The following is a 26,064-nucleotide window of genomic DNA, read 5'->3' as shown; positions in this document are numbered from 1 at the left end:
GGGAGCTGGTGGAAGCCCTCTGGTTAATTATGGAATGAAGATGGGGCTACCTGCACTGCCAGGTAGTCCCAGACATCTAATAATAAAATTACGGCCTGATTAATACCACATCCAGTGTCTTCTGTCCTTCTTTCAGTATAGCTGGACAATGAATACTTACGTGAGTCGCAGAATTTTTGATGTTTGAACATATCTTATTCTATACATCAGCTGATATTCACATCTCCATATCTCAGTTTCAAATGGTTCTGTGCTCTCGCAAAGTGTCCATGTCATTAGGAGCTAAGGGCTTCATTTTCAGAGGTATTGATCACTGACATGCCAGTTTAAGTCAAAGAAAGCTGAGAGTGCTCAGCGTGTTTGAGGCCCCAGCTATATATACACTGTGTTGGCAGGTGCTCCATTTGAAGATTTTTTTGAGACAGCTGACAATTCAAGTAATTCATTTTGATTACAAGTTGTAAGTTTACCTGTTATCTCTTCTGTGTGTCTTGTGGCATAGTCTTGCTTTTTCATTAAAATATAATTTTGAGATAAAATGTTTTTCTGTTTGTTTCTCCAAGTAACAAAATTGTTTAATCTTCCACATCGTATGCTGAGGAGAACTTTTTCAAAAGTGCTTGAAGAACTTAGATGTCTAAGTGCCATAGATTTTCAAGGGGATTTAGGGGCTTTTGAAATTTTTACCCTAAATTTCTGCACAATTCCCTTTTTTAATGAATTATTTGTTACTCCAAGTTATATAAACCATGCAATTACATGTGAAAGTTTAACCTCTCTGTTCTAGCTGTTTCACATAAAGGAGCTAGCTGGTTTAGGGCAAATTTGTTTTATGAAATGTTCTTCCCAAGTGACCAGTTAACCAGATTGCCTACCAGTTGTTCAGTGTGCTTGTATGTGAGTTACAGCAATGAGGTATTTAAATGTTCAAATCTAGAGGTTCGTAAAAGAAAAAAAGTGATAGATCTTTTAGTACAGCAGTATTTGGTATTGCTATAATTGTATGCATGACCATGGAAGGTAAACTGAGTTAATTATACTGCAGTTATACTGTCAGTCTTGTGGGAATAATGTGAAAATTATTTGTGAGAAAATTGGAATCGCCTTTCCTTCCTGCTGTATAGGTTGAATAATTCAGATTGGCACTTAGAGGTTTGGGGAAGTTATTTGATTTTGTGTGGATGGTCTTGTCACGTACAATCACTTACAAGAAGTGTACAACAACCGACTGGGATTGAGGCTGTTAGGCTTACCTTTCAAACATTTTAAGTGTATTGTCTCTCACCTCTCTTGTCTCATCAAAACAAACGATGAATAAATTCCAAATGCCTTCAGGATCTAGAGTTAATGCCTTGCAAAAAGAGGTAATTGAGAATTCCTTATGTCATCCCACTAGAATAAAATTATTGACCTTGTGCAGAATGGCAGGGAGGCAAGATCAATTCTCCCTTATTCTGTCCACTCTAAACTGAATCTTTCTGACAGATTGTCAGAGGTGTGCCAACTGTTTTCTCAGAATATTAGGAAAAGACCCCTTTAATGTGTTTGGTGACAGCCCTGGCCTTTGTGTCACGATAAGTAAAGTATCATGCCACTCACCCAATCCAACAATTGTACTTTGTTAATTATTTAAATGAGGAATCATTGCTTATCCTTTAGGCAGTGCATTTTATGCATGGACCCTCAGGATTGTCACTGTTTACTAACAAGAAACTTCATTTGACTACTGGATCAGAAACTTACATAACATCCCAACATAAATCTGAAACAAAAGTGTGATGTGGACCATGGAGAATGTGGTAGCTTCCCACTGATCATGATAGGAGTGTTTGTTCTCTGTCTCTTTTGGCACAGGTCTTTCCATTTCATTGTACTTTCACCCAGAGTAACTTATCAAGAAGAAAGAAATTATTTAGTGCCCTATTCATTAGTATGGCCATTTGACTTCTGAGTAAAGGAACTGTTGCTGTCAGGAGTTTATGAACATCAGGAGAAAGACAATTTGTTCTAAAGTTCCCTTATTATTCATAAGCTAGACTCCCAGATTTATATGGTTCGCAAAACCAACATAATTATGTATAAAAATGGTTTCGTTGTCAGGCCTCTATTAAATAAAGCCATTGCTTCTGGTAAGTACTTTGCTGAACTAATTTTAGAGTACTAGTTTCAGTGTGTAGTGCAACAGACTTCATCTAGTATTTGCTTTCCTTGCTACAGATTTATGCTTGCAAGATGCATCCCTTTTAAAGAAGGACATCATACATTTATGAAAGTTATAAAGAAGCTTATCTCCTCTTGGAAACCTTTTGATATACACTTAATGCCTGTCTGTGCTTTTCAAGGTACTAATTGAGTTTCTCTTTGGCAGTCAGCTTCAAAAATGTTGGAGATGACTGTCATGGAAGGTTGTTTTTCTTAGCTGTAACTTAAGCGTCCAGCTACAGGGTGTTATGCAGTATATTAAAGCACAGGGGAGATATTCTTTCTCGACTTTGAATGCATACCAACTGATGCTACAAAACATGGCCCTAATGTTTAACAGAGATATTAAAACATTTGATAACAATAACTTTTGCCTCTATAGCACCTTTCAACATAGGAACATGAAGCCTTTTCATGTTTTAATGGAATTAGTCTCACAACATTCCTCTGAGGTAAGTACAGTATTCCCTCCATTTTACAGACTGGGAAACAGAGACACACATAGGTTCTGACCCAAAGTAGACTCTAGCTTTGATTATACTGAATTCTGGGTATCCAGGCTTAGAGTATGACTGCACTGGAGCTGGAAGGTGTGAATTCTAGCTCAAAGCGGTATACCCACTCTAGCTGTGATCGAGTTAAAGTACTAAAAATAGAAGCGTAACCGTGGTGCCATGAGTGGTGGGAGGGGATAGCCACCTCATGTACTTACCTATGGTCTCAGGTGGGATTGTACTGAGGCATCATTGTGACTACGCTTCTATTTTTAGCACACTAGCTAAATCAGAGGTACCACAGGTATGTCTCCTTGGGCTGAGTTTACACCTTCCAGCTCCAATGTAGACACACATGAAACATGTGTGGCCTGACTTTCAGAGAGGGGGACAGGGTCCTGACCAAACTTTCAGGTCAGGACTCCCTCCCCCAGAGTCCAATGGCTGTTTCCTTTGTCTTCTCAGGTGCAAAGAATGAGATGGGCAGGGAGAGAGAGAGAGGTGTGGGAGTCCGCCACTTCTTTTTATAGCTTTAGTCCCTCTTTGAAAAGCATTTTCAGTTGAGAACTGAGACAGGGTCTGGTGGAGGAAGGAGACCTCATGCTGTTTCTTTGCTAAGACACAGATCTCTTTTCCCATACCCCCCTTTCTTGCTAAAGAATGGCCACTTGATAGGTGATGGCCCATCAGCTTTGTTGACACCTGGCTGGGGCATCAGCTTGCCTTTTGTCTTTGAGAAACTGGTTTAGTCATTCCCCAGACTTATAGAAGAAACCCATTCCAGTCCTGATTTCAGCTCAGGTTCATAACTTTACACATAATGTTGCTACCTGCATTTTACCATCATATTATTAATAAGCAGGTTACGGGTTTTCAAATGATACTTTGCAAGGCATGCCTTGAACAAAGATTATTACAATAGTGTGCAGGGTGTGAATACAGGGGTGCATTCCATCACCCCCAACCAAACCCAAAGGCCAAGAAGTATAGAGATACCTAATTCCTTTTGTTTGGATTTTTTATTCCTGTCCTACCATTTCCTCTGAGCTGCAAACTCAGCTGATGGGAGTCCGCCTGCATGACTCATCTTCATGGGGAGGAGAGCAGAACAACAACAAGAGTTGTAGTCTTTTTGCTGATGATTTCTCAGTCGGATGTAGGGAGTTTCCAGTTGTAAGATCCACCCACAGCCTGTATCAATGGGGCTCCTCTTTGGGAAGGGGTGTAATGATTTTTGTAGAAGAGTTTCTCTTCATGCTAATTAATGTCCCTCTCCTGTATGGCCTTTCATACAGTCACAATACTACTGCTCAAATATTACATTGCAATATGGGACACAGATAAGTAGGATTAATTCATGCCGAAACTCATAAGCATTCAATGGAGTCTAAACACTAACCACTTTCTTATAATTCTAATACCTATTTTATCAATATTAACCCACAAGCAAGCCAGACAGATTCCAGCTGTGTACCTGTTAGTGTCCATATGAGACATGGGAACCTTGGCATGAGCTGGTGCCTGGTCTGCTATTGTCACAGAGGCATCCTTCATATAGAAGGTTTCAGGTAGAGTATCTTTTATACCCTATTGTCAAGGTTCCTTCCCCACTCTGAACTCTAGGGTATAGATGTGGGGACCTGCATGAAAACCCCCCTAAGCTTATCCTTACCAGCTTAGGTTAAAAACTTCCCCAAGGTACAAACTTTGCCTTGTCCTTGAACCGTATGCTGCCACCACCAAGCCTCTTACACAAAGACCAGGGAAAGAGCCCTCTTGGAGACGTCTTCCCCCAAAATATACCCCCAAGCCTTACACCCCCTTTCCTGGGGAAGGCTTGATAAGAATCCTCACCAATTTGTACAGGTGAACACAGACCCAAACCCTTGGATCTTAAGAACAGTGAAAAAGCAATCAGGTTCTTAAAAGAACAATTTTAATTAAAGAAAAGGTAAAAGAATCACCTCTGTAAAATCAGGATGGTAAATACCTTCCAGGGTAATCAGATTCAAAACATAGAGAATCCCTCTAGGCAAAATCTTAAGTTACAAAAAGACACAAAACCAGGAATATACATTCCATTCAGCACAGCTTATTTTACCAGCCATTAAACAAAAGGAAATCTAACACATTTCTAGCTAGATTACTTACTAACTAACAGGGGTTGTGAGGCTGCATTCCTGATCTGTTCCCGGCAAAAGCATCACACAGACAGACATACCCTTTGTCCCCCCCCCCCACGCTCCAGCTTTGAAAGTATCTTGTCTCCTCATTGGTCATTTTGGTCAGGTGCCAGTGAGGTTATCTTAGCTTTTTAACCCTTTACAGGTGAAAGAGTTTTGCCTCTGGCCAGGAGGGATTTTCGCACTGTAGTGGTTACCCTTCCCTTTATATTTATGACATGTTATTTGTATATTTAGAAATGTTAATTCCTGTATGCATTTCTAAGGGGTGTTGGATCTGTGAGAGGAACGAAATATCTTGCAGATATTCAAAATGATGCAAAAGAAATTTCTCAAGCTTTGCTCAAAAGCAAAACTGGGCCAAGCCAGTGAGTTCATTGTTGAGTATTTATTTATATTACAGTATCACCTGAGACCACAAATTAATTTGGGGTCCTATTGTGCTAGGTGCTGTACAAACACAGTGTGAGGCAGCCCCTACCCTGATCATCTTACAGTCTATATAGATGAGACAGACAAAAGGTGGGAGGAAGGATGTATTATTATTATCCATTTCTGAGAACTGAGTCTGAGGCAGAGAAAGAGTGCATGGTTTGCTCAGAAACTCAATAGCAGAGCCTGGAATTGAACCTTGATCTTGTGAAGTCTAGTGCCTTAACCACAAGATCATCCCTCCTCTCTTATGAATTTTTCATGTTTCCTGTTTAAAAAAACAACAACACATAAATCAATCTGCAGCACTGATGGGGAGGAAGGCTTCGCATGTTAAACCTGGCCCAGGTATGCATGGTGAAACTTTCAGTGAAACCTGGCCTGAGTTTTAGGTACATTATGAATTAAGAAAAAGGCATTAGGTTTTATTATTCAAGGGTTTGGATAGTTTTATTCTCTATAGTTATTGTAGTCCCTATTGACTGTGGGCATGCAAATTCTAAGTTTAAGAAAAGCAATAGAACTAGAATATGGGATCCAAAACTGATGAATTTCTGTTTCTTCACATTCCTCCTTATAGCTTAAAAAGAGCAGAATGTTTTTTTCTGGTGCTTTTAATGTTAAGGGGGGAAAAAGTCCCTACATTGGGAATATCGTGTCTTCAGTATTTCAGCCTGAAGCAAATACTTCCAACCAAGTTATGACCTCCTGAAAATAGATGTTTATAATATAAATGCTAATAGAACCTTTATGCAGACATACACTTTAAAGAAGAGAACATTTCTACAAAAAAATTTCTTTGCTTTGTCATTTTCAGTATTCCTTTAGCTATTATTTAAGACATTCATGTCTGAATAAGAACTCTTTCCCTCCCAGCCTCCTTATCCTACAGAGAAATGGGAATTCTGTGTCAAAATCTGTCATAAAAATGAGCATGAAATCACTAACTTGGCTTTATTACTTCACTGAAAGTTTAAGATCTGATCCTGTGGGCTGCCGAATGCCTCAGTTCCTGTTGACTTTACACATCAAATTCGAGTTATGTTCCCACATTGCTGGTAGTTGAGGGATCTTGAAATCTCAGTGGATTGGGTCCCCAGTAGGAAAAGACGATGAACTGGGAAAAAGCAAATCCATCTTTCAACAAAAACATCATCAATAATGAAAATGTGACTAGAAAACAACTATGGAAAAGCAACTGAAATGTAAATAGGTTTATGAAGAATAAAAATAATAAATATACCATATGGAAGTCACTCTGAATACACAACCGCCTGTGTATTGTAAGCCATAATCACTTTCAGATGCTTTTGTCTTATGAACAGTTTTGAACAAGTGCTGTGATTAATAATAAGCCCTATTTATATAGAAATATCATTCATAAATAAGAAAGCTCCACATTTTGCTATTTTATCTGCAAAAATGCTAACTGATAATGAAATGCAGATTGTTCTTGGGATTGTGTCTGTTTAAACGACAGGTTTTTGTTATTGCCCATATGGCACAATTTTTAATTAGTGTCAAAAACGCTACTTCATATTCAAATGCAACACGCATCAAATGATTAGATATATGTAAATTGACCTAATTTCTCTGACACTTTGCATCAGTATTGTGGGATACTGGTTGGGATATTTGAGATACTGGTTGGGATATTTTGGGATGAATGGTTGAACCATACTTAACTAATACTTGGAATGTTCTGTTTGAAACTGACATTGGTATTGAAGTTCATTTCCAGCTGTGAGTTTTTAATATCAGGGTTCTGATTTTTACAGGCAACAAAGTAAATTTCACACTCCTGAAGACACAAGGGAAAACCAGTTATTGAACAGCTAGAGTTTTACATTTGTAATATTCAACATTTCTGATAGTGCCAAGCAAGGACAGACCTTTGGCTGGTTCTTTCCTGTAATGTTAAAAAATGATGCACAAAGTCTGGACTTGCATATGTCTGTGTTAAACTGGATATATCTTTTAAGATCTTCAGTCTTAGCAGGTTGTAAGCTTCGAGCAAAATTATTGAGGAATCCAGCCATTAATTTCTTCTAATATCTGCACACTCAGCACTAGTAACTCACATATATATCATGGATAGATTTGTAATTTCAGCAACACATTATAGACTTATCATCAACTTGAATAAAATTAAAGTGAATGAGGGGCCATTGAGGACATAATTTTAATACATGAGCCAAGATAAACAGTAAATTGAAACCCCATCTGTGTTATGGCATTGGGCCAAATATCATGTTTGCACCTGCTGAGTAACTGGAAAACTGTTTCCACATCATAAGGGGCACATTCATCCTAACTTGAAGGATTCACACAAGACTGCACCATCAAACCTCCAGTATGGCTCTCTGCATAGGTTCTGGGTGGAGCAGCTATGAATGGGTCCCTTTGTCTGCTTTGTTCCACACAGAATCATAGAATATCAGGGTTGGAAGGGAGCTCAGGAGGACATCTAGTCCAAACTGCTGCTCAAAGCAGGTCCAATCCCCGACTAAATCATCCCAGCCAGGGCTTTGTCCAGGCTGACCTTAAAAACCTCAAAGGAAGGAGATTCCACAACCTCCCTAGGTAACACTGCCCAGTGTTTCACCGCCCTCCTAGTGAAAAAGTTTTTCCTAATATCCAACCTAAACCTCCCCCACTGCAACTTGAGACCATTACTCCTTGTTCTGTCATCTGCTACCACTGAGAACACTGTAGATCCATCCTCTTTGGAATCCCCTTTCAGGTAGTTGAAAGCAGCTATCAAATCCCCCCTCATTCTTCTCTTCTGCAGACTAAACAATCCCAGTTCCCTCAGCCTCTCCTCATAAATCATGTGTTCCAGGCCCCTAATCCTTTCTGTTGCCCTCCGCTGGACGCTTTCCAATTTTTCCACATCCTTCTTCTAGCGTGGGGCCCAAAACTGGACACAGTACTCCAGATGAGGCCTCACCAATGTCGAATAGAGGGGAACGGTCACCTCCCTTGATCTGCTGGCAACGCCCCTACTTATACATCCCAAAATGCCATTCGCCTGCTTGGCAACAAGGGCACACTGTTGACTCATATCCAGCTTCTCTTCCACTGTAAACCCTGGGTCCTTTTCTGCAGAACTGCTGCCCAGCCATTCGGTCCCTAGTCTGTAGCGGTGCATGGTATTCTTCCGTCCTAAGTGCAAGACTCTGCACTTGTCCTTGTTGAACCTCATCAGATTTCTTTTGGTCCAATCCTCTAATTTGTCTAGGGCCCTCTGTATCCTATCCCTACCCTCCAGCGTATCTACCTCTCATCCCAGTTTAGTGTCATCTGCAAACTTGCTGAGGGTGCAATCCACACCATCCGCCAGATCATTTATGAAGATATTGAACAAAACCGGCCCGAGGACCAACCCTTGGGGCACTCCACTTGATACTGGCTGCCAGCTAGACATGGAGCCATTGATCACTACCCGTTGAGCCCGACAATCTAGCCAACTTTCTATCCACCTTATAGTCCATTCATCCAGCCCATACTTCTTTAACTTGCTGGCAAGAATACTGTGGGAGACCGTGTCAAAAGCTTTGCTAAAGTCAAGGAACAACACGTCCACCACTTTCCCCTCATCCACAGAGCCAGTTATCTCATCATAGAAGGCAGTTAGATTAGTCAGGCATGACTTGCCCTTGGTGAATCCATGCTGACTGTTCCGGATCACTTTCCTCTCCTCTAAGTGCTTCAGAATTGATTCCTGGAGGACCTGCTCCATGATTTTTCCAAGGACTGTGGTGAGGCTGACTGGCCTGTTGTTCCCAGGATCCTCCTTCTTCCCTTTTTTAAAGATGGGCACTACATTAGCCTTTTTCCAGCTGTCTGGGACTTCCCCGGATCACCATGAGTTTTCAAAGATAATGGCCAATGGCTCTGCAATCACATCCGCCAACTCGTTTAGCACTCTCGGATGTAGCGCATCCGGCCCCATGGCCTTGTGCTTGTCCAGCTTTTCTAAATAGTCCCGAACCACTTCTTTCTCCACAGAGGGCTGGTCACCTCCTCCCCGTGCTGTGCTGCCCAGTGCAGTAGTCTGGGAGCTGACCTTGTTCATGAAGACAGAGGCAAAAAAAGCATTGAGTACATTAGCTTTTTCCACATCCTCTGTCACTAGGTTGCCTCCCTCATTCAGTAAGGGGCCCACACTTTCCTTGACTTTCTTCTTGTTGCTAACATACCTGAAGAAACCCTTCTTGTTACTCTTAACATCTCTTGCTAGCCGCAACTCCAGGTGTGATTTGGCCTTCTTGATTTCACTGCTGCATCCCCGAGCAATATTTTTATACTCTTCCCTGGTCATTGGTCCAATCTTCCACTTCGTGTAAGCTTCTTTTTTGTGTTTAAGATCAGCAAGGATTTCACTGTTAAGCCAAGCTGGTCGCCTGTCATATTTACTATTCTTTCTACACATCGGGATGGTTTGTCCCTGTAACCTCAATAAGGATTCTTTAAAATACAGCCAGCTCTCCTGGACTCCTTTCCCCCTCATGTTATTCTCCCAGGGGATCCTGCCCAGCAGTTCCCTGAGGGAGTACTATGGAGGGGCAACTAGTACCATCTCTGATGTGTCTGCAATGGATGGAGCCATTGCAGGTGAGCCACAGATGCATTCGGTAGCTAAAGAGCCCACATAGGTGGCTTGGAGGCACTCTGAACAGGTATTCTATGACATAGCAGCTGTGGAGGGTCAGAAATATAGCTCCACCGCCAGCCTCTGGGATGGGCAGATTGGTTTCTGCCCCTTAGAACCCTCAGAGTTCCCTTCACAGAGCCTAACTACTCAGGGTTTGTGTAAAGGTAGGGGGTACACTTCACCTACAGTGATTTTGAAGAGGGAGTGTGTGTACTTGTGTATGTATATACTCCGTGTATGTGTATGTGTGTATAATTTCTATACATGATGGCAGCACTGCTTCTAGTAGTCTGAAGAAGTGATTCCAGTCCTTCTCAGTGTTTGAGAATGCGGGATACAATAACACTTACGTTAAAGAACTCTCCAATTTCTGTTTGTGGTATTTGGTGCTCTATTATGCACATTAATTGAATGATGGACAGATTCTCCAGCTACATGGTGCCTAAATGTGCATGCTAAAAGATAAAGGCACATTAGGAAGAAAGGGGAGGAAAATAATTTCCAGGAAGCACTGTAAATCTGTTAGCCACAGGCAATATTGAATACAACAGTGAAACCCGACAACAAATCCATTAACTGTAGGAGAGCAGATCTTAGAACATTAAATTATTGAGTGGTTCTGCCTTTGGATAAGCTCTGGTAATTTTAAAAGTTTATAACTTTTTGTGCATTCTAAACATTGATAAAAATATACAAATTTGCTCATGCCTGTATTTGGAGATACCATATCTTTTTCATCATTTTTCTTTTAAATTAAGGGGATGTCTATATGTGCAGCGCTGCAGCTGTACCAATACAGCTGTGCTGGTGCAGCACATCTGGCAAAGATGCTCTGTGCCGATGGGAAAGAGCTCTTCCGTTGACATAAAAAATACACCTCTGCAAGTGACATAAGCTATGTCGACAGGAGAAGCTTTCCCGCTGACATAGCACTATGCACACGAATGCTTATGCTGGTGTAACTTATGTCACTCAGGGGGGTGTCACCCCCCTGAGCGATATATGATATATATATATAGGCTGTAGTGTAGACATAACCTTTTTAGTTTGTTTTTAGATTCCACCAAATGGGTATAGGAGTGATCAGTTTGCTATTGTACACTTGGGAACAAATTCTGGCCTCTCTCCTGCTGGGGTGGAGGTCCTCTGTAGACAGTAAAACTGGTGGAATTCTGCATGGTAGGGAGCAGAATGCAAGGAACCCTGTGTCCTACCTTGGTGAGGGGGTCTACCCCTGCACTGCTGGGGAAGGGGGCCTGGGCAAGCTAAGTAGAGGTGGACAAGGGAAGGAGTAGGGATGGGTCGGTGGAGCCGCAACCATGTGGATACATCAGTGAAATCCTTCCAGCAGATGTGAAGTGCAATGAACATGGGGGCAGCTGCATCACTAGGGTTAAGAGAATGGATGTAGAACAGCCTGTAGGGGAGGATTCTTCCTTCAGGGGCATTCCCTGAGCCAAGTTGATGTACTCCAGATGGGTGTGGGGAGACAAAGAGGGCCCTTGGGCCCCAGTTCAGCAAACAACATACCTGTTATTGAAGCCTCCGTGTAGAGTATGCTGAAATGTGTTCTTAAGACTACACTTGAAAATGAGGCATGCATCACCACATATCTTGAAAAAATCCTTGCAGTTTTTTCCTGCGTACATGGGGAAGCATGCCAACGGAAGTGAATTTGGAAATGAGCCTTTAGCATATTTACTGCTGTTTACAAAATAATTTTAAAAAATATTAAATTGTTGGTGTACATTTAATCTTTTTACTACAGTTCAATTGTAAAAGTCATAACAAGGGGGAAGTTTATTGGTATGTATTAAATCTGTTTACTGATGTTCCTTTAATAAAGATATAAAAATAAAAGGGGAGAACGTCACTGACAAATATTCAATAATTTTTACTGATATTTTAGAAAAAGAAGAATCAAAACAAGAGACAAAATTCATGGCCATTGCGCTACATCTGTTTGATAGTTTCTCAAACCTGTCCACTACCTGAAGAAAAAATCTGTCATTTTCCTGTTATTAAGCAAATTCATTAAAAATATAAATGGTTTGTGTAATTACTGATTCTTTTACATCTTATTTGTTTAACCCTATTTTAAAATATAAAAAGTAGATAATATATACAATTTATTAGTGGATAAAAAGTAAAAATTTAATATATGCATATGTAAGAATAGCAGTGGGTGTCTGTTAATAAAAATGGTGGTGTTCTTTAAGTTTTCATTGATAAGTAATGAGTGGTTCATTTTCTTCAAACATATTTTGTTAAATCTTTGAGGACTTTGAATCAAATTCCTTTGCCACAGATATTCGATTATTTTATTTGAGGTTTGTATTTAACTACTGTTTGATGGTATTTTTAATAATAAATAGTATACTTGATAACAAATATGACAAGCTTTCCCTTCTCATAATTACTACTTCTTAAAAAGATAATGCTGTCACGGAGCAATAGGGGTGTGTCCTGCTTTTTTTAAAGCAGTCACCCCAGTAGCAAAAAGAAAAGGAGTACTTGTGGCACCTTAGAGACTAACCAATTTATTTGAGCATGAGCTTTCGTGAGCTACAGCTCACTTCATCGGATGCATACTGTGGAAATTGCAGAATACATTATTATATACACAGACACCATGAAACAATACCTCCTCCCACCCCACTCTCCTGCTGGTAATAGCTTATCTAAAGTGATCATCAAGATGGGCCATTTCCAGCACAAATCCAGGTTTTCTCACCCTCCGCCCCCCCACAGACAAACTCACTCTCTTGCTGGTAATAGCCCATCCAAAGTGAGCACTCTCTTCACTTTGGATGGGCTATTACCAGCAAGAGAGTGAGTTTGTCTGTGGGGGGGGCGGAGGGTGAGAAAACCTGGATTTGTGCTGGAAATGGCCCATCTTGATGATCACTTTAGATAAGCTATTACCAGCAGGAGAGTGGGGTGGGAGGAGGTATTGTTTCATGGTGTCTGTGTATATAATAATGTATTCTGCAATTTCCACAGTATGTATCCGATGAAGTGAGCTGTAGCTCACGAAAGCTCATGCTCAAATAAATTGGTTAGTCTCTAAGGTGCCACAAGTACTCCTTTTCTTTTTGCGAATACAGACTAACACGGCTGTTACTCTGACCCCAGTAGCAGACTGTTTTAATATGACTATGCTGAGGAAGAGGAGGCATAGGGCTCCAGAGGAACTCCAACCAAATAAATTAATTATGGTATGCTGTAGCTGGTACTACTCTCACTGATGCCAGTGGAGCTCTTCTCTTGCCTGAAATGGGGATAGGATCAGAATCATAATGTATTTGGCTAAAATGTTTTGGTTTGTCTGTGAAATGCTACAACAATGGAATATTGCAGACCACAGTGTAATACAGTGCATTTTGCCTAGGATTCTCTTTGGCAGTTTGTGGGATATGTAAGCTTCTCCCAGTGGGGAATAGTACTTTTCAGGAATATTAATTGTAAAGGCTATCAACATGCCAATCAAGGAAGCTGTTCAATAGAGTGGTCAAAAATGAAAAAAAAAAGCAATTTTTGAAAGTCTCTGAAATGTTACATTTTGAATTTTTTGAACAGAACAGATTTTGAACATTTTCATGGATTTCTTTTTACCAAAAAAAGCAGTTGAAAAAATTTCACTTTTTTCACATCCCTCCCCCATTTTTTCTTCTCCCCCCATCACTTTCCATGGTGGTACTGGTGAAGGAAAGGATCAGAAGGAGAAAACAACAAAAAATTAAAACGTGAAATTTTTTGTGGTTTTCATCAAACAGACAAAAACACAATTTAAAAATATTAAAAATGTTTATGAAATTTTTGCTCCTGAAACAGGTAATTTTCTGAAGGAACATTTGTTCAAAAATGTTTGACCAGCTCTAACAGGGCTTGACCCTTCTCTGTGGAAGAAAATGGAAGGAGAATCAGGCCCACATTCAGGATGTGAAACCAGAAGTGTCAGTTAACTACTTCAGATGTGAAGCATTATAAAACATTCCTCTTCCAAGCCTGGAAGAGAAATAAAATGAAAAGAGATCAGATTGACTGACCTTTATTATTCCTATAAAAAAGCTCATTTCCCTGATGAAGTGAAAAGATCCTTCCAGCTATTTACTGTGGAGTTTTAGCCTACTTAAGTTTCTTTGTAGACTGCATCATGTATGAGTGACGTTGCACTTCATATGTTTTATGGAAATATGCTTATGAGTGTGAATATGATGTAACTGGAATATGCTTTACGCAAAAGATGTCTTGTAAGGTATCATAACAAAGGTTATAACCTACTGAATATATTCCTCCTATTTGTATGCATGTATCATTCTTGTATCTGAATCTAGAAATATGTTGTATAACTCTGAGGTCCTATTGTAATTGTGCAAAGTGTGGTCCCTTACTGGTGGTTTAGAATCTTGATGGCTCCCATTGACTATGACAATTGGTTGTAAATGGTTTATTTACCTGCAAACCTTCCTGTGTATGTGTGGGCCAACCCAGGAGGAATGGAGACTAGGGATCTTACAGTGAAATGTGACCATGTCACATGATACTGGAATCCATTTTAATCCTTGTACCTTTCCATTGATGAGGTGGGGGTGTGGACAAGCACAGACAAAAGATTCCCGCTGTGTGCCAAAGCTATAAAAGTGGGTGGAGCAGGACAAAGACGGCTGCCAGTCATGAGAAAACCCCTGCTTACCACCTGAGAGGTCAGCTGGAACTAACAAGGACTGTATCAGTGGAAAGGCCCAGACTAGGAAGGAGCCTAGTCTGTGAAAGAAGCTTATTGGAACATCTCTGAGGGTGGGATATTATCTGTAATCTGTTTCTTAATGTATTATCATAGAATCATAGAATATCAGGGTTGGAAGGGACCTCAGGAGGTCATCTAGTCCAACCCCCTGCTCAAAGCAGGACCAATCCCCAATGAAATCATCCCAGCCAGGGCTTTGTCAAGCCTGACCTTAAAAACTTCCAAGGAAGGAGATTCTACCACCTCCCTAGGTAACGCATTCCAGTGTTTCACCACCCTCCTAGTGAAAAAGTTTTTCCTAATATCCAACCTAAACCTCCCCCACTGCAACTTGAGACCATTACTCCTTGTCCTGTCCTCTTCTACCACTGAGAATAATCTAGAACCATCCTCTCTGGAACCACCTCTCAGGTAGTTGAAAGTAGCTATCAAATCCCCCCTCATTCTTCTCTTCTGTAGACTAAACATTCCCAGTTCCCTCAGCCTCTCCTCATAAGTCATGTGTTCCAGACCCCTAATCATTTTTGTTGCCCTTCGCTGGACTCTCTCCAATTTATCCACATCCTTCTTGTAGTGTGGGGCCCAAACTGGACACAGTACTCCAGATGAGGCCTCACCAATGTCGAATAGAGGGGAACGATCACGTCCCTCGATCTGCTCACTATGCCCCTATTTATACATCCCAAAATGCCATTGGCCTTCTTGGCAACAAGGGCACACTGCTGACTCATATCCAGCTTCTCGTCCACTGTAACCCCTAGGTCCTTTTCTGCAGAACTGCTGCCTAGCCATTCGGTCCCTAGTCTGTAGCTGTGCATTGGGTTCTTCCGTCCTAAGTGCAGGACCCTGCACTTATCCTTATTGAACCTCATCAGGTTTCTTTTGGCCCAATCGTCCAATTTGTCTAGGTCCCTCTGTATCCTATCCCTGCCCTCCAGCGTATCTACCACTCCTCCCAGTTTAGTATCATCCGCAAATTTGCTGAGAGTGCAATCCACACCATCCTCCAGATCATTTATGAAGATATTGAACAAAACCGGCCCCAGGACCGACCCCTGGGGCACTCCACTTGACACCGGCTGCCAACTAGACATGGAGCCATTGATCACTACCCGTTGAGCCCGACAATCTAGCCAACTTTCTACCCACCTTATAGTGCATTCATCCAGCCCATACTTCTTTAACTTGCTGACAAGAATACTGTGGGAGACCGTGGCTTATTAGGCTTAGACTTGTGTGTTTTTGCTTTATTTTTCTTTGTGACTTACTTTGTTGTGTCTGTTCTTACTTGAAACCACTTAAATTCCACTTTTTATACTGAATAAAATCACTTTTGTTTATTAATAAACCCAGAGTAAGTGATTAATACCTGAGGGAGCAAACAACTGTGCGTATCGCTCTATCAGTGTTATAGAGGGTGGATAATTTATGAATTTACCCTGTATAAGCTTTATACAGAGTAAAATGGATTTATTTGGGGTTTGGATCCCATTTGGAACTGGGTGTCTGGGTGCTGGAGATAGGTAACCTGCTAAGCTGTTTTCAGTTAAGTCTGCAGCTTTGGGGGCATGGCCCAGACTCTGAGTCTGTATTGCAGCTGGCTAGCATGTCTGGCTCAACAAAACAGGGTTCTGGAAGTCCCAAGCTGACAGGGAAAATGGGCTCAGAGGTAATTTCAGCACGTCAGGTGACAGTCCCAAGGGGATCTCTGTGACCAAACCCATCACAGTATGGTCTTTTCCAAAATATTCATTTGGAAACCTGTTCTCATGGCCAAAACATTGGCTGCTCCTCATATACAGCAGCTAATTTGCTCCCCCCCCACACACACACGATTATTGAAAGCAGTAAATCAAAATAAAGGTCCTAAGCCTAATTAGGGAACAACCAGGAACATGAACATGAGGAAATCTTAATATGTCCATAAGTATATATCTCTGATGAATACAGCAATCCTGCCACACTTTAAGAACTGGTAAACAGGGACCAAAGGAGGCCCTGCCCTCACCTCTATCACAAAATCATGCCAAATGCCCTGGCTCTGATCCATGAGGGGGAAGCCATAGAGTGGCCATACAGGGGGGCATTCACAACTTCCACATGCTCTAGTCGCAGCTCTCTCTGCAGCAGCTCAGAGACATGGTATAGGAGAAGGAGTTAGGGTATTGGAGGATGGCCTGGTGCTTAGCCTGGAAAACAGGAGACCAGGTTCAGTTCCATGCTGCACTACAGACTTCTTGTATGGCTTTGGGTAAGTCACTTGTGCCCAAATCCTCAAAGGTATTTACGTATTTGAAATCAATGGAAATTGTGCCTTTAAGAATCTGTGTCGAGCTCTCCCTTTGGGGATAACAGTATTTTCCTACTTTGTAGAGAGGTTGTGAGGATAAATACATTAAACATTGAGATTTTCACATACTATGGTAACAAGGGTCACATAAGAACCTCTGCTAGCCAGATGACCAGTGGGTCAGTGACTGTATGGATTGGGTACATGCATGACTGTTGTTCCAGCCAAAACCCAAAAGCATTAGTGCTGTGTCCCCTGAAAGGGAGAGAGTGTGCCAAACCCCAGGAAAAGGGAGTCTTTTAGTAAGAATCAAGTGTAAGTAAATGACTTTTTTGTACTAAAATATTAATCATTTGTGGTTGGCTCCTATGAGGTGCTGAACACGCTAATCTTCCATGAATTCTTTGAGATATAGGACATTCAGGCCTGGAGCCCCAAATCTTGGGAGGTAGGCACATAAAAACCTTTGAAGGGCTGGGCCTCAATGTCTTGAGGAGATGCTCACCAACTTGCAAGGATCAGGCCATGATTATTTATGTGTTAAATATACAAGTGAAGCTTGAGCCATTTAATAGGCATGTGACAACAGAAAATAAATTTTAACATGCTAAACAGCAACTGAAACTGCATCCTTGAATTAGCAAGTTAGCCTATTATAAGGGTCAGTACCTGGATGTTTACAATTTAGCTATGGTTATGAGAGTAACATTATACACTCATTAAGCACTTCAGATGGTCAAACAAACCTCTAATTAACCTCTGAGCTGATGATGTCAAATTTTGGTACATAAAAGACCAATTTTACTTATCCCCGGTGTTTCTCATAATCTTTTTTCTGGGGATCTCAGTTTTTTTTTAGCAAGAAGGTGTCAGCTGATAACAGGGTTATTGAGAACAGCAGATAGATTCTGCATTATTTTAGACTTTTTCAGGAGTTGATGCAGTTTTCCTTCTTTTGGTTATGGGTATGAGGAATTTTTCATATTTGAAAGGTCTCTTGAATCTTCAGAATCTCTGACTTTAAACCAAACTGAGGAAATTCAGATTTTTTTATGGAAAATGTTAATATTGTTAGGAGATTCCAGAATCTGCATGGTTGATGTATTGCACTGGAAAAAGCTGAATATGCAATTCTCTGCTTTGAAGCCTTGACTTTTGGAACCCAGACAAAAGTTGCAAAGTACAGTATAGTGAGCCATAAGTAAAATAGTTAAGTGGAGCTACAGAAAAATATCTGCTACCTATACACCCAGGGTTACAATGATACATTGTGCTTTTGTGTCATTCTTTTGAAGGACTACTTAGGTAATAAATATGGGTTTGTATCATAGTGACAGAATTTGAGTGCTTTCATTACTGCAATGTAATTCTAACTGTATGACGACTAGAAGTTCTATGAATGATATGAAAGTATGTCAGGTAGAAAGAAGGGCAGGTAACAAAGTACTGCATCTGTACCACTGATAGAGTGTTAGAACTGAGCAAATAATTTCCAACTAAGAATTTATTCCATTAATTTAGCTTCTTTCTTTCCTCATTAGCAGATTGTGATTCCCAGTTTTTTGATTATTTTTGTGAGTACTTTAGACTTTGGTTTGGTTGCATATCATTTATGGTAAGCATTTGATAGTCAGTATTCAAACTTACACTGTATAGGTTTCAGAGGGGTAGCCATGTTAGTCTGTATCAGCACAAACAATGAGGAGTCCTTGTGGCACCTTAAAGACTAACACCAGCATCAGCTCAGAGGTTAATTAAAGGTTTGTTTGACCATCTGAAGTGCTTAATGAGTGTATATTGTTACTCTCATAATCATAGCTAAATTGTGGCCTGCCAAGGGGTTGTAAACGTCCAGCTACTGGCCCTTATCATAGGCTAACTAAATGCATCTGATGAATTGCGTTATAGTCCACAAAAGCTTATGCTCAAATAAATGTGTTAGTCTCTAAGGTGCCACAACGATTCCTCGTTGTTTTTACTGTATCGGTTAGTTTTTATTGGTCACATAAATCACATGGTATTGTTCTTTTTTATTTGATAAATATAACTCCTGTAATTGAGGAGAGGGATTGAAGAAACCACTGGGGATTTGAATCTCTTCAGAGGAGGTACAGTAGAAATTTAGGGAGAGGTAAACAGAAGTAGGGAATTTAAAAAATTGTTGAGACCTTTTCCTTTGTGGCTCACCAATGCATCAATCTTAGAAAAAAGTATTGATTTTTCAATTAAGAAAGATTTATTGAACAGAAATTAAATTTTCTCTCATAACACCCATGCAAAGTTAGCATGTGTGTGTTCACAGTCCTGGCTGCAAACAGACCAGTCACATCATTGTCTAGGTCACTTAGAACTTGTTTCTGAAACATTTAAGTCAATGAGAGTTTTCCTATTGAATTGAATGGGGAGCAGGACTGACTTGAATGAGAGCCTTTATTTCCTTTGTGCCAGGGGTTCTGGAGAGGAGTTTGTTAACTGTGGCTAAGGCTGTGAGTGTGTCACAGAAGTGACAGATTCCGTGACTTTCCGTGACCTCTGTGTCTGCGGCGGCCAGTGCTGGCTCAGGGGCTGCACCAGTGGGGGTCCCAGGCCACACTCTGCTGCCTGCCCCCTCTCCCCCAGCACCAGTGGGCACCCGGGCCACCTCCCCCAGCACCCACAGTGTCCCTGGACCGCCACCCAGAACATCCTCAGCCCCCCGCCCAAGTTTTAGTAAAAGTCATGGACAGGTCATGGGCTATGAATTTTTGTTTACTGCCCGTGACCTATCCATGACTTTTACTAAAAATACCTATGACTAAAACGTAGCCTTAACCATGGCCCTCAGCTACCTGAACAAGCAGCATCCCATCCCACATAAAATGTACCTGTTCTAGAACAAATATTCAAACATGCCAGTTTGAAATTTGCTTTTCACAAGCTAAAGTGCTGTGACATTTGTGGGAATCAAACACAAAAGGGATGCAAGCATGTCAAAGTGAGCTAATATTTATACTCAAGTGAATGCGCTGAGGAATTTGTTTCTCAATATTCTCCCAGCTCTGGTAGACATGGATCCTAAGGTTTATAAGCTTCTGAGTCTATAGGCCTCAACATATTTATGATTTAAGGTGTTGCAGTTTAGTGTGAACATAGCACTGAAAGTAGAGAAGGCAGTGATGAGAATATTGTTTACTAAAACCATTTGTTGCGAAAGCATTATTGTTGAATGTAAAAATAGAATAGAAGATTTTGAATAATACAATCTATATTTCTAAGACCATTTTATCTATTTCACAGCATTGCAATAGCACTGACAGTAAATTTCCAGTTTACTGTAATTATGGATGTTTGATGGCCTAGTACCCCATTTAATTAACACTTCAAAGCGAGTCACTTTGAAGACTATTGTACAAACATGTAAAGAAAAGTTATCTTTGTTATACTAAGAGGTTACAATCATTGTTTGCAAAAGCAAAGCTTACTAGGATTTAAAAAGGATTATTTCTGACAGGCCGACTTGCAGGGAAAAATACATTATCTGCCTTATCTAATAAGGATAGATGAAGGCTCTTCTACTTATTGGTGCTGAGCTTCTGCAAGGTTCTGAGCAGCCTCTGCTCCGGCAGAACTTAGAGTTGTGGGTGCAGGATCAGGTGCTGTCTGTGGATTCAAATCAATTTGTACATTTCCCTTTTCAATCATTTAATGTTATGCCAAGGAAATACAGAGTTATGTTACGGCTAAGTGTCATTCAAGCACTAGACAGAATTGGCCTCTTGCAGTGAGTTTAGAAATTCCTGTGATGTTGCTTTGCTTACTTGCTGATCTGCTAATTACTAAATCGTCACTTCTTTACTATAAATTATCACACTGGATAACTTCAACAGATATTTATCGTTGACTATTTTATCACTTAAATGGTAATGGAGCTTTCATCTCAGTTTAACTACACCACAAATACAGTGGGAAGCATCCTCAACTGGTATACAATGGCATAGTTATGCTGATATACATCATCTGAGAGTCTGGCCCATTAACTCTAGTCCACCTTTCCTGGACAGTCTCCCACATTCTTCCCTGAGCTGACTTCTTTGAACAGAAGACATATTCATAAGGCAGGACAGCTGATCCTTAGGAATATTGCTTCTTTTTCACAAGGGGTGTTTACAAAAAACAGTGAATCAAATTGAACTTCATTACCATACTATTCTGCTGTATTATCGCCTTCCCTAACTGCCACATGATTGCATGTTTATTACATAATGTATCACTTGGTGACAATGACTGTATCTTGGCTATGCTTTCTGAAAGTAATATGAAGCAAGACTCAGACACATTAAGAGTGACTAAATCAGAAACAGTTAGCGGTATAAAAAGTATTCAAAATTAAGTGATTGCACATAAATTAACCTTTACATTTCATTTTACCCCCTTTTTACTGATCACAGAGAAAAAAGTCTGATACTTTTCCTTTCTTTTTTAAGCTTATCAGAGGAAGTTGTTTTGGGACTCTGGAAACAGCCCCCCCCAAACTGCCGCACATCCTACTGTCCATCATTACAGAAGAAAACTGCGAAATTCTTAAAATTTCTTCCACAGATTATTTGAGAATAAAAGAGGTAAAACTATGATACTATTAGAGTCTTAGAACCCTTCTGAGGCAATAGTTTTAACATTCTTGTCTTCAGTGTTGTATAATTAAGTATGATGTATTTAATTTAGCCATTTTGTTAACTTGAAAATACTCTAACATAAATATGTTTTCAGGTTTTTGAGTATTTGCACATAGAGGGCTCAGTTATACACCTTCTAAGGTTGGGAAGAGGGGGAAGCTACACTGCCTCATCTGCCATGTCAGGCGGCCTCTACTTTTGATGCTTGTCTTCAGCAGCAATGGTATTTTCCTCTGCTCTTCTGCCCCAGGTGGAAGGACCAGATCTGTTGGTCTCAGGGAGGAAGCATAGCTACCACTTCTGTAAAGAAATGAAAACCCTCAAAGTCATTCATCCTCCTGGCCGCTTCAGCAAGGGCCTCCAACACAACAAAAAGCACAGCAGCAGATGATAATATAATAGGAGCCACGTAGATCAAATATTGTAAGCATAATCCATTGTGGTCATCTGAGAAGCATCAGATCAGAGAAATCCTGTTCTGGCCGAGCATGAACACTGCCATTGAAGATAAGGTATCCAGTTGTGAAATCTGCTATAAATATGGGAAAGACAATACAAAAGAATGGCTAAAACCGCAAAAGACTAATGATAGGCATTGAATTATTTGAATTAAACAGGAAGAATTACCTTTTATTAGTGGACTACTATTCACATGTTTATGAAAGCTGAGCTGTTCTACAACACATCAAGTAATAATGCAATAGCATATTGAAAATCAAGTTTGCTCACCATGGATTCCAGGTGAGTTAAGAGCCAGCAGTTACTACAGTTCATGCGTAGTTCACTTGGAAAATTCTCTTTTATAACTGTTTACAGTTTACCACATACATCCCTTTCCATGCACAATCAAATAGGTTGATGGAAAAGTCTGTACAAACAGCAAAAGGTCCATCAAAATACTTACAGTCCTCCCAAGGTTTCTCATCAACCACACTGTGCAACAAGAACTGCTCAAGAGACAGATAGGACATATAGGGGGCAGAAAATCCAGAACCAACTTCTCCAAGCAGTGTCTTGTTACTGTTTCCACAGGAACAATACCTGACTCCCTCTCCTGTCTGACCAAGGAGCTAAGACCTTCATCTCCCTCATTTATTGTCAATCTGGTGGGTTGCTACCTATTGGGACTGGTTGACCAATGGCATGGTATTGTGAGTCATCATCAAAATGCTCCAGCAAATTTATACTTTGATTCATCTCCTCCTGTGATCGTTACCCCTGTATAGTTTGATGTGACCAGTAAGCTCTTCTGACAAATAAGTTGGCATCTGTGGTGAAGATCTTTTTGTCTTTTTCTCTGATCAGGAGTCCTTTTTTGAAATGGTCTGTGGCTGACCCCCACACTGGAGGTTAGTTGACATTTTAAGGGACCATCTTGTGGTGCAGGTCATAGATACTCTACATCTATGTACATCTATCTATCTTCATCTACATATATGTTTGGATATAGGATCATTAGAAACTGTTGGAGGAGTTGCATTTCAAGTCTAGCCCAAGTTAGCAGATCCATGCAGGACACCAGCAATCCAAAAGGCTTGAAAGCACTTTGATGAGGGGCATTGAATCTGTCTGCTTGATTAGTTCCCTGAGTCTCATCTGAGAGAAAAGCTGTGTCCATTGATGGGCGGGGGTTTGAGGGGAAGAGGGAGAGGGAGGAAGGAGAGAAGGTGGAACAGTTGTGCCAGGGCCCTGAGCTCAGGTGGACCCCCAAAACGTCTCTAATGTCTGTGTAAATAAAGTGAAATGGTAGGGGTGAGGCCCCAGCAAACACAATGCACTGGGGTCCCAAATTTCTCTCCTTGGGCCTGTGCATTTTGGTGTCTATTGTGACTTCTCCATTCCTGCCCCCAGTTGCTGTATGGTCTGAACTGGGATAAACTGGCTTTTCTGGTAGTTTACTTGAAAGTTGTGGGAATAAAAACACTGAACTCCAAATATGGTGGCCCTAATTCTCAGATCCAAGCAAGCTGTGCTTAGTGAACAAGCTAAGGGTAGAGAGAAAGGCAACTCTATGTCATTCTTATGCTCCCTCTTCTTTCTATCTCACTAATGCCCTCAGATTCTGGGACCAGCTGGTGATTAGTCTGGCCTACTGTATAATGTAGAGCAATCACAGTGCTGCTGTAAATTGTGACTGGCTATAAGAGTGTGGCAAGGCCATAGTGGCAGCCAGGGATCACTGAAACACAGCAGCACTATAGCCACGTCTCTCTTACCTGGCATTGGCCACTGTCGGAAGACAGGATACTGGGTTAGGTGGACCTTTGATCTGACCCAGAATGGCTGTTCTTATGCTCCCCAGGACATGCCCCAACACATCATCTGTATTGGGGCTGTGATGGGCATGGCCTCGACATGGCTACACAAGTTATACACCACCTAAAGATTCCCTCAAACTGGTGGAATTTTCATCTGACCATATAAACCAGTATTATGCCATATTTTTCTCCCTAGAGTAGGAAAAGAAGATGGATCAGGCCCAAAGGTCTGGCCTGTTGCCTTGTTCCACCTTTAGTCTTGAGGTTGCTCAAATCATGATGTCACCCAGCAAGTAATAGATGTGAATGTGAACATTTCGAAGAAGAGCTCTGGAACTCTCTCTATAGCTATCATTTTCTATATCTAAACAAGGAAAACAGCATCTTGCACACAAGCAATGGATGAAATTCCAAGATACAGGGGATGCATTTTTAAATTGAAGGGGAGGATCAAGCTGTTCCACGGAGCATGTTGGTTTTCTTTATTTGTCATCCAGGTTATCTGTAATTTTTATGCGGTTCCTTTTTTGACAAACAAGAAAAAGTTACCTGCTAAAAAGTAGAGTGAGTAATGGAGAGATTTAGAAAGATAAATTCCGTACATTATGCAAAGTTTTTAGGTATGTATTTTTTCTGTAATATAACAATGTGTGTTCTGTTCCCTTCCTCCTCTTAGATTGTATAATCTTTGGAATGCTAGATGGAGTCTGGGAAGTGATGGGTGTGACCCGAGGGTGTTGTAAATAACAAAAAGTCATGTTTCCAAGATCTGGGTGTTAAGCCATGTTAATGAGGTGTGGTTAAATATTGTAGAAAGAGTACATGAGCATATTGTGAATGGGGCCCAAGCCTAGTTAAACTCAAAGTGGAAACACATTTTTAAGGCATCGTTTCATTGCTTCACAAATCAGCTGTTTTTGATTTGGTAAGCAGCAGCTTTATACTTCAAAGGATCGGTGCCTCTGTGTTGAGACTGACAAGATTGACTTCTGAGTTTGATTTATGCAGCAGAGACAGGATTTTAGAGTAAGGTTTCCCTCCCACCCTCATTTAAAAAAAATCACAAGTGTGTTTAATCATTTTCTAAAGAAGTTCACAATTCGGAAAAAGAAATTCTAATAGCTATTTCTCAAGTTGTAATTTCTAAAGATTAGTATTTTGGCTCTACTGTCACAAAACCTACCTAAAAATAAACGTCATGTGTCTCAAAATTTGCTTTACTTTATGGGTTTTTAATATGCAAATGGTGTTTTTTTCTTTGCTGCTTTTTTCATTTTAGGTTTTTTCTTCTTTTACATATTTTATCATTACTGTTGAACGTGTATCTGTCTTTCAGGAAATAGCTAAGCGTGAACGAATTGCCAAGGAAAAATTAATTCATGGCTGTCCATATTATCGCTCCTGGCCTGTGCTTTATGTATTTCACTTAATGTCTCATTTGAAATGGAGGCAATTTCCTGCAGGCTATGGTTAGTTTCCGTCTATTTTTATTCACTTGTAAATTCTCAATACAAAGTTATTTTTGGGCAAATAACAGCAAAGTAATAAATTACACATAATTAAGGAAGATTCCTATAAGTGTTTGTTTCCTTAAACTATTTTTCAGTCATTTCTCAAACTGAAATGATTTAAAGCTTCAGATAGACATAATTTAGTAGGATCATCCTTTATTCATATTAAAACTGAAAGATAAAATCTTTTAACCGGCCAGTTAATACTGGGAGTGAATTATATCTATAATCTGCATTAAAATAAAAAATTAATGACTATCGGAAGCTTTTGATTAATTAGTTGTTAAAAGTTGCTTATTATCCCACTCATTGCATTGGGTGGTGCCCAGTGTGATGGATCAGAATCTATTCCAGAATGTGCATTCAGACTAAGTTGTATTAGATGATCTGGGATGATTATAAAAAGGAGTAAAATCCATATATTACATGCAATATAAGGTCATTAGAAATCTTTTTCTTTTTTTCCGCTTGACTTATATAATTACTTTTTTGGCTGATCCCTTTGAGATAATGTTTTTGAAAGATGTATAAATTCTGAGAACATGCAATTGCATGAATAAACAATTATAGTTCAGATAGGTATTATAGATATTACTAATTGGTGTCATTGGTCACACAGGACTTGTTTGGAGTAA

General features: G+C 40.3%; 1 protein-coding gene across 1 annotated transcript in view; it reads left to right on the top strand.

The window, feature by feature from the left end:
- The window catches only part of CNBD1 (cyclic nucleotide binding domain containing 1), a 278,638-nt gene that overhangs the window by 151,626 nt on the left and 100,948 nt on the right, over positions 1 to 26,064 (top strand). The window contains exons 7-8 of the mRNA XM_074942900.1: positions 21,472 to 21,606; positions 25,255 to 25,387. Of these exons, the coding sequence (XP_074799001.1) occupies positions 21,472 to 21,606; positions 25,255 to 25,387 (268 nt within the window). The remainder of the gene's footprint in view (positions 1 to 21,471; positions 21,607 to 25,254; positions 25,388 to 26,064) is intronic.

Source organism: Natator depressus, chromosome 2, assembly GCF_965152275.1.
Source record: "Natator depressus isolate rNatDep1 chromosome 2, rNatDep2.hap1, whole genome shotgun sequence".
Classification (NCBI taxonomy): Eukaryota; Metazoa; Chordata; order Testudines; family Cheloniidae; genus Natator; species Natator depressus.
This window is presented reverse-complemented; position numbering and strand designations above follow the sequence as displayed.